At 48.2% G+C, this 9,913-nt stretch overlaps 1 protein-coding gene across 1 annotated transcript; it reads right to left on the bottom strand.

Annotated features, from left to right (window-relative positions):
• Positions 1–6,928: 6,928 nt before the first annotated feature.
• On the bottom strand, positions 6,929–8,579 carry LOC119973686 (apelin receptor A-like). Its single transcript, XM_038812065.1, has one exon. It carries the CDS (start codon positions 8,526–8,528, stop codon positions 7,443–7,445), a length of 1,086 nt encoding a protein of 361 aa, XP_038667993.1. The 5' UTR covers positions 8,529–8,579; the 3' UTR covers positions 6,929–7,442.
• Between the last annotated feature and the right edge of the window lie 1,334 nt (positions 8,580–9,913).

Genomic DNA, 9,913 nt, shown 5'->3' with positions numbered 1-9,913 from the left:
AAGCTATCCAGCACACACAAAGCTATCCAATATGCTTGAGCCTATCCAGCACACTCAAAGCTATCCAGCATACTCAAAGCTTTCCAGCGCACTCATCGCTACCCAGTATACTCAAAGCTATCCAGCAAACTCAAAGCTATCCACTACACTCAAACCTACCCAGTACGCACAAAGTTATCCAGCACACTCAACACTATCCAGCACACTTAACACTATCCAGCACACTCAAAGTTATCCAACACACTCATAGCTATCCAGTACACTCAAAGCTATCCAAGCAAACTCAAAGCTATCAAGCGCACTCAACGCTATCCAGCATACTCAAAGCTATCCAGCACACACAAAGCTATCCAGTATGCTAGAGCCTATCCAGCATACTCAAAGCTATCCAGCATACTCAAAGCTATCCAGTACACTCAAAGCTATCAAGCGCACTCAAAGCTATCCAGTGTACTCAAAGCTACCCAGTATGCTCAAAGTATCCAGCACACTCAAAGCTATCAAGCGCACTGAAAGCTATCCAGCGGACTCAAAGCTATCCAGTGTACTCAAAGCTATCCAGCACACTCAAATTTATCCAGTGCATTCAACACTATCCGGCACACTTAACGCTATCCAGCATACTCAAAGTTATCCAGCACACACAAAGCTATCCAGTACACTCAAATCTATCCAGCGTAATGTTCTTGAAAATACAGAAAAATGTGTCATTTGAAACATGGAAGTCTGGCAATATCTGGTTTGAGAGGGTACAGGGAAAGATCCCACAAAAGGTTTCATAGCAGCTTCAAAGAGCAGGGTTGTAAAATGCAGATTCTTGCTCACAAACAGGCTTAGCAAACAGATAGGTTTCATGTGGTAAGCTAAAACAATGGCTCACACCTTCATGGAATGTAACTATCTCAGGAAGCATCTGAAAAAGCATGGATGAGAGTTTCAATTGCATTAAGTGACGAATGTTTAAAACAGGCAAGTCTTTCAAGTCATAACCAAGTTAAATTTTAGCATACAGCTAAAAGCAAAGTTTCACACCTTAATTGAAATAAACTCTCTTAGTAAACAGCTGGAAAGGATGGAAGATGCCCAGTCGAATTTGGTGTCAATTTTAAAGTGTAAAATTCTACGAACATCAAGTCAATTAAAAGAAAATTGGAGACGACCTGTCTACGAGAAACATCATTTAAGTCAAAATCAAAGGCAAAGTTATGAGCTGGGGACAATTGGAAAATTAAACGATTCGAAATCACAGAAATAAAAGTTAACTATTGAAACCAAAGCATTTTTTAATCAGATCTGAGAGGAGACGATATGCCCAAAATGAATAATTAGTTGTAGTAAGATGTTTACATCAAAGATACTTTTAAACTATCAAAGTGAAACAAGCCCATTTACAATAAAGTCGTTAAAACTTAATAACTCTCAGAAAGAGAATATAAACCCAGAGGACAGAGGACAGAGGAAACCAGCAACAGGAGAGAAAGAGAGAGAGAGAGAGAGAGAGAGAGCTCGGTCATGGGAAAGACAAGGCAAGCAGCCGAGTTTAAACAGTTATACATCTAAGGAAGGCTAGAATTTAAACAGGAGTCAGAGTCAGCTTAGAGATAGCTAGCAGAGTTAGCTCTTATAGCTCAGTACATGGATCAACAAGACACAGCAACAGAGCTAACCAGCGAATACATCCCAAGAAGACCAGAATTTAAAGAAGATTGAGTGTCGTGGGCCTGAAGGTCCCTTCAACCAGCAGCAGCCAGAAGCAAGATCCTTTTTCCTTTCTGTAAAGAAAGTGTTTGCAGCTTTTAAAAGAAAAAATATAATAATAAAAATAACTTAACCTGAAAAAGTGGTTATTAGCTTACTTCACTTCCTTAATAACGCAGGACCCAGGACATCGATGCTATTAAGGGGTAAGTAGGTAAAATTCTTCGGTGAAGGTATGGGTTATACCGGGGGATAACTTGAAAAGATAGTTTGACCTGAATAGCACCCACCGAAGCCTGCATTGGAGTCAGGGAGTGAGAATCCCTGTTCACCATTTAGAATATCGACCTTTTTTTGGTATAGGGGGAATTCTAAGAATAGTGGTGAGTTTTAACTTCAGTAATCAACACTATCCAGCACACCCAAAGCTATCCACTGCACTCAAACCTACCCAGTATGTTCAAAGTATCCAGCCTACTCAAAGCTATCAAGCGCACTCAACGTGATCCAGTATACTCAAAGCTATCCAGTACACTCAAAGCTAACCAGTATGCTCGACGTTATCCAGCACACGCAAAGCTATCCAGCGCACTCAATGCTATCCAGTATACTCAAAGTTATCCAGTATTCTCAAAGCTACCCACTCACACAAAACTATGCAGTATACCCAACGTTATCCAGTATACTCAAAGTTATCCAGCACACTCAAAGCTATCCACACACACAAAACTATCCAGTATACTCAAAGCTATCCAGCACACTGAAAGCTATGCAGTGCACTCAAAGCTATCCAGCACACTCAACGCTATCCAGCACACTCAAAGCTATCCAGTATACTCAAAGCTATCCAGTATACTCAAAGCTATCCAGTATACTCAAAGCTATCCAGCACACTGAAAGCTATGCAGTGCACTCAAAGCTACCCAGTATGCTCAAAGTATCTAGCCTACTCAAAGCTATGGAGCGCACTCAACGCTATCCAGTATACTCAAAGTTATCCAGCACACTCAAAGCTATCCAGCGCACTCAACGCAATCCAGTATGCTCAAAGCTATCCAGTACACTCAAAGCTATCCAGTACACACAAAGCTATCCAGCACACTCAAAGCTATCCAGCACACACAAAGCTATCCAGCGCACTCAAAGCTATCCAGCGCACACAAAGCTATCCAGCGCACTCAAAGCTATCCAGTGCACACAAAGCTATCCAGCACACTGAAAGCTATGCAGTGCACACAAAGCTATCCAGTATGCTAGAAGTTATCCATCACACTCAAAGCTATTCAGCACATTTAAAGTTATCCAGTCGGCTCAAAGATGGGCAGCGAGCTTATAGCTGTACGGTGCGCTCAAAGCTATCCAGCTGATTCAGAGCTCTCCAGTAGGCTCAAAGTTATGCAGCTCACTGAAAACTATCCAGTATGCTCAAAGCTATCAAATACACTTAGCAACCTGCATTGAAACATGCAAGGAAATTAATGACTTAAATAATAATTGAATTTATTCAGATTTTAATTTAGTCCAAAATAAATGTTCTGCTGTCTACTCCATGCTCGAGAGGCCCAATCCATTCCCATCAGTTCTTAATTCATTTTAATATCAGGCTCCGGAATCCTCCTGTTGTTGGGATTCTTCTTTCCCGCTGGCAGTGCACCCCCTCCCAGGGATTTCCCGGGAACGTGTGGTGGCTTAAATCAGGAATCGCGTTGTCATCGGCAGGAAGATAGGATCCCGCCAGCAGCAAACCATGGGAAGCACACAGCTGATGGAGCGGACAATCCTGCCCATGGTTAATATTTCCCACCCCGCCCGCTCGCCAAGTCTCAGAGTCTAAACTCTCCCCCCCCCCTCCCCAAGTCTCAGAGTCTAAACTCCCCCCCCCCGCCCCCCTTGATTCCACTAGCCTCCAATCTCTTCCTTCTCTCTGTTGCCTCCAATCGCTCCCCATTCCCTCCAGTCTCCAAGCCTTGGGACTTTGTCAACTTTCAAACCTCCTGATTTTTCTTCCCACTTTCCTACCGAATTCTGACAACCCCCCTCTCTCCGACTTCTCTCGAACCCCCGTCCCCCAACCCCCTGACTTCTCCAATACTTTACTCATTCCAAACCATTTCCGCTCTAACTTCAAATCTACACAGAGCAGCCATGTAAAACATCACTTCCAGTTACCAACTGGCCCTGTCAATGGAGTTCTCTCCATTGGGGGATAAGGAAATGAAGGGATGGGGAGGGGGGAAAGTGAAAGATGGATTGAGGAGGGCAATGAGGGGCAGGGGCAGGAGCATAGGGAGGAGGGGAGAGGGAGGGGAAGAGAGGAAAGGGAAAAAGGGTAGGGGAAGGAAAGCAGGGGCAAGAAGAGAGTGGGAAGAGGTGAGAAGGCGAGGAAGGAAGGGAGAGGACAGGGTAATGGGAAGATGGAGACAGAAAAAGAGGCCGTGGGCAGGAGAAGCGGCGATGGGCAGAGGAATTGAGTGGAGGGAAGGGGAAGTGGGAGGGGGAAGTGGCGAGGGGAAGGAGAGGAGAGGCAGTGGTTTGAAAGGAGGGGAGGGAAAGTGGGAGGGAGGGGAAAGAAGGGAAGAGAAAGGAGGGGGAAAAGGAGAGGGTGATAAAAGGGAGGAAAGAAGGGGAAGGGAATAGTGGGGAGGATGAAGGGCTGTGGTAGGAGAGAGGGATGAAAGAGGAGGGAGAAAGATTGGGTGCGTTTCTGGGTGAGTGTTATCATACACACTGCATACATAACCAGCGAGACTCAGAAAAATCCTGACTATATATAAGCCGGGATTCTCCCCTACCCGGCGGGGCGGGGGGGTCCCGGCCTGTTGGAATGGCGTGAACCACTCCGGCATCGGGCCGCCCCAAAGGTGCGAAAGTCTCCGCACCTTTAGGGGCCAAGCCCTCACATTGAGGGGCTAGGCCCGCGCCGGAGTGGCTCCCGCTCTGCCGGCTGGCGTGAACGGCCTTTGGCGCCACGCCAGCCGGGGCCGAAAGGACTTCGCCGGCCGGCGTAAGTCTGCGCATGCGCTGGAGCGTCAGCGACTGCTGACGTCATACCGGCACATACACAGGGGAGGGGGTCTCTTTCGCCTCCACCGTGAAGACTATGGCAAAGGTGGAAGGAAATGAGTGCCCCCACAGCACAGGCCCGCCAGCCGATCGGTGGGCCCCAATCGCGGGCCAGGCCACCGTGGTGGCACCCCCCGGGGTCAGATCGCCCCCCCCCCGGACCCCGGGGCCTGCCCGCACCGCCAATCCCGCCGGTAAGAGAGGTGGTTTAATCCACGCCGGCGGGAGAGGTTAGTCAGCGGCGGGACTTCGGCCCATCGTGGGCCGGAGAATCTCCACGGGGAGGCCCACTGACCGGCGCGCCGCGATTCCCGCCCCCGCCAAATCTCGGGGGGGCGGAGAATTCAGGACACACGGCGGGGGCGGGATTGGCACCCGCCCCCCGGCGGGGGGGGGTCAGAGAATCCCGCCCATAGTCACTAGCATCTGACATCGCAAGTACGGTTCTGGGTGAAAATTATACTTAAATAGTGAGTTCTGACTGAAAATTAAAAAGAATGATACGCAGATTATTGCTTCTGAGTGCAAATGATATCAAATTATTAGAAATTAATTGCGTTTGAGAACAATTGATGCCAAATAATGGTGATAGGGTTGCAAATGCGTGCAACCATGTCAAATCAACTGTTGAAAATCCCAATATGATAACTGTGAGCGTGCTAGATTAAATTTCCCCCAGCCCAGTGCCAATGTCATTGCCACAAAAATATTCTTTATTATCTTTAATATTATTAAGTTTTAGTAGTGTTAATGTAGCTAAACTATATTTGTTTTTGTGCCGTCACTAATTTTTCATAGAAGTGCTCCGGGAACCCATTGGGTCCCAGCACCTTCCCCGCCTGCATGGAGCACGTCCTGTCATCGGGTCCCAGCACCTTCCCCGCCTACATGGAGCACGTCCTGTCATCGGGTCCCAGCACCTTCCCCGCCTACATGGAGCACGTCCTGTCATCGGGTCCCAGCACCTTCCCCGCCTACATGGAGCACGTCCTGTCATCGGGTCCCAGCACCTTCCCCGCCTGCATGGAGCACGTCCTGTCATTGGGTCCCAGCACCTTCCCCGCCTGCATGGAGCACGTCCTGTCATTGGGTCCCAGCACCTTCCCCGCCTGCATGGAGCACGTCCTGTCATTGGGTCCCAGCACCTTCCCCGCCTGCATGGAGCACGTCCTGTCATCGGGTCCCAGCACCTTCCCCGCCTGCATGGAGCACGTCCTGTCATCGGGTCCCAGCACCTTCCCCGCCTGCATGGAGCACGTCCTGTCATTGGGTCCCAGCACCTTCCCTGCCTGCATGGAGCACGTCCTGTCATTGGGTCCCAGCACCTTCCCCGCCTGCATGGAGCACGTCCTGTCATCGGGTCCCAGCACCTTCCCCGCCTGCATGGAGCACGTCCTGTCATCGGGTCCCAGCTCCTTCCACGCCTGCATGGAGCACGTCCTGTCATTTCCCGGAATGTATTTAACATCTGGGGCGGTATTCTCCGACCCCCCCGGGAATCGCGCCGCGCCGATCGGCGGGTCCCCCGCGGCGATCTTCCGGCCCGCGATGGACCAAAGTCCCGCCGCTGACAGGCCAATTCCGCCGGCGGGAATCAAAACACCTCTGGTGCCGGCGGGATTGGTGGCACGGGCCACCTCCAGGGTCCTGTGGGGGGGGGGGGGGGGGCGCGGGGCGATCTGACCCCAGGGGGTGCCCCTACGGTGGCCTGGCCCGCGATTGGGGCCCACCGATCGGCGGGTGGGCCTGTGCCGTGGGGGCACTCTTTTTCTTCCACCTTTGCCATGGCCTCCACCATGGGGACGGGGGCGGAAGTGACCCCCTCCCCTGCGCATGCGCCGGTATGACGTCAGCAGCCACTGGTGCACTGGCGCATGCGCGGACTTCCGCCGGCCGGCAAAGGCCTTTCGACCCCGGCTGGCGGGACGCCAAAGGCCGTCCACGCCAGCCGGCGGAGCGCCAACCACTCCGGCGCGGGCCTAGCCCCTCAATGTGAGGGCTTGGCCCCTAAAGGTGCGGAGAACCCCGCCACTCCGACACGCCGGGACCCCCCGCCCCGCTGGGTAGGGGAGAATCCAGGCCCTGGTAGCTATTCTGAATTTTACAGATACTTTTCATATTTAAGTTGTTTTCATAATTCTGAATTCAAAGGAAGGAACTGCACAGATCTGAAAACGCAAGCATTTAATTCCAATCTTTTAAACATTTGTTAAAACAACATATTTTTGTCAGAAACAAATGGAGGCAGTAAAAGCACCATTGAGTTAATTCATCTGCCAATACCAATATTACATTTAAAAAGCAATGTCCCTGGAACTGGCTTCAGCCAGTAGTTACGGTCTGACTAATTCCTTGACGTAACAACATAACCTGTTTCTTCCTTCTGATGGGAAATTAGGGCTCGGCATTAACGCAGACACTAAATGTGATCTCACATCCGATGAAAAGAAGAAAAGAAAGTTGACTTTTCGATGCCTTCGCAGCTTTTGTCTTTTCAATCCTGTATCAAATATCAGATCCATAAAACTCTCCAAAGCTTGTGGGCATGGGGAGAAAGTTTGTGATCAGAATGATGGAGACTTTCACATGTAGCAGTTAATGCTGTAAAATTGCAGAAAACACACCTAGTTTAAAGCTGTGCAGTTGACAGTTAGACCCTCACTGCAACACGCTGGTTTGCATTAAGAACTGATTTTAGCTGCAGTGAATGTTGTTTCTTTCTCTCTGTAGAAAGAGGAGTTGCGCCTCTGAGACCTGGCGGAATCAGGCAAGGATGTTGAGCCATGGGCCTTCAGCCTGTTGGCCACTTGGCAGGGCAGGAGCTGGAAAAAGCTCTTCCTGAAATAACGATCGAAAACCAAGTAGACAATTGGGTTGACACAGCTGTTGATGAATGCCAGACAGGTAGAGAGCAGGATTCCTTTACTCACTGATTCCTGGGTGTCACACGAAGCTTGGGAGGTCGAGGATTGCACAAACACATCCGTGGTCTTCAAGACATTGTAAGGCAGCCAAGACAAAATGAACATGGTGATGATCCAGAAGCCAATTTTAATCGACTTCCTTTTCTTCCGTTCCTCCTTTCTCATTCTGTCAAAGTGTCTGTAGAGTTTAATACCGACCAAACAGTAACACACGGTGATGATGCCCAGGGGCAAGACGAAGGCAATGAAACTGGTGATAAGGGCGAAAATGTTCCTGGAGGGCATGTTGACCTCAGAGCAGATCCACTTGTCATTATCATCCACCTGGACCATGTGCCTGAATGAGAGAGTGGGCAACCCAAGAGCAAGCGAGAATGTCCAGATGACCAAGCTGGTGATGACAGAACACCGCCTGCTTCTCAAGTAGCCATACTTCACCGACAACACAACGGCCACATACCTGTCGATGCTCATGCACGTCAAGAAGAATATGCTGGAGTACATGTTGACAACCACAATGTAGCTGCACATCTTGCAGAGGCTCTCTCCAAAGAGCCAATGATGGTCCAGGGCGGTCGATACTGCCCAGAGAGGTAACGTGAGGAGGAACACGAGGTCTGCGATTGCTAAGTGGGTGATAAAGACATCAACTAAACGATTAGACTTTCTTTTTGAACTCATGATAATTATCACAATAGCATTTCCAAAGGTGCCAACAATGAAAACCAGACAGTAGACGGAAACGATGAAAACTTTAGCATGGGTCATGTCCTGGAAGTCACAAAAGTTCACAGAGTAGGTCAGATAGTCGTACCAAGTAGTCAGTTCCAGTGGGGTCGTCATTATTTTTCTGCACAGCCAAATCACCCAGTTTTAACCAGCCTGAAGTATAACTGTGCTGGCAATCAACAGCTCACCTTCGCTTTTAAAGCTGAAGCAGAAATTGCAGGCTTCGTTTTGTTTGCCCATTCCGGAGGCTGATTGCATTGGTTGGCGGGAAGTGGCCATACACTGTGGTTGCACTGTATTGAAGTGATATAGCTGGCATAGCAACAACGTGCTTTCCTGAGGTTATGTATGAGGTGCAGTCTTTTTGTCTATATAACAGATCTTGCAAGCAATTTGTTTTTTAAACAAATATTATATTTACTATCTATGTTATATACTAAATCTACATAAACACATTGAAAAGTTTCATACCTCGAGATCTGGAAGTTTTCAAAGGGAATAGGTTTGATCTATAATTGAGATGGTAGGGCAAAATCTTTAGTACCGGTTATATCTGCTGTCAAGAATCTGATAGGCATCTTCAATGTCAAGTATGTCATTATTACAGATTAACGGCATCTAGTTTTGCAAACAGTAGAAGAGATTACACATCACGGGAAGTAGACTCAAAGACTCAGAAACAGCTTCTTCTCCACTGTCACCAGACTCCTAAATGACCCTCTTATGGACTGACTTCATTAACACTACATCCTGTATACTTCATCCGATTCCAGTGCTTAGTTACATTGTATATCTTGCGTTGCCCTATTATGTATTTTCTTTTCTTCCCTTTTCTTCCCATGTACTTAATGATCTGTTGAGCTTCTCGCAGAAAAATACTTTTCACTGTACCTCGGTACACGTGATAATAAACAAATCCAATCCAATCCAAGTAAATAATCACCATGAAAAACATGAAAAACAACAATCAATCAGTCTTTTATTAGTGTCACAAGTCGGCTTACATTAAAACTGCAATGAAGTTACTGTGAAAAGCCCCTCGTCGCCACACTCCAACGCCTGTTTAGGTACACTGAGGGAGAATTCAGAATGTCCAATTCTCCTAACAAGCACGTCTTTTGGGACTTGTGGGAGTAAACTGGAGTGTCCGGAGGAAACTCTCGCATACACGGGGAGAACGCGCAGACTCCGCACATACAGTGACCCAAGCCGGGAATCGAACCTGGGACCCTGGCGCTGTGAAGCAACAGTGTTAACGACGGTGCTACTGTCTTATTTCAGTATTGAGGAATAGTTTTAAACATTAGCTCCGAGCTTGCTGAGCTACATTGTTAGGTACGAATGGAAGGAACTATTTACCTACTGCTTGATCTTAATGTTGGGAGCACAAATGATCGGCAACCTGGGAAGTATAAAATAAAAATCAAAGTTTGGAAACTTCAAAGAAGGTGTGACTTTCACTGTAAATTTTCTCTTGTGTAAGAAGGTGATAGAGAGAG

The sequence above is a fragment of the Scyliorhinus canicula genome, chromosome 11, assembly GCF_902713615.1.
Source record: "Scyliorhinus canicula chromosome 11, sScyCan1.1, whole genome shotgun sequence".
Classification (NCBI taxonomy): Eukaryota; Metazoa; Chordata; class Chondrichthyes; order Carcharhiniformes; family Scyliorhinidae; genus Scyliorhinus; species Scyliorhinus canicula.
This window is presented reverse-complemented; position numbering and strand designations above follow the sequence as displayed.

What these genes read in the sequence shown, in the direction of transcription:
- LOC119973686 (XM_038812065.1), bottom strand. Translation starts at nt 8,528, where the DNA reads ATGACGACCCCACTGGAACTGACTACTTGGTACGACTATCTGACCTAC.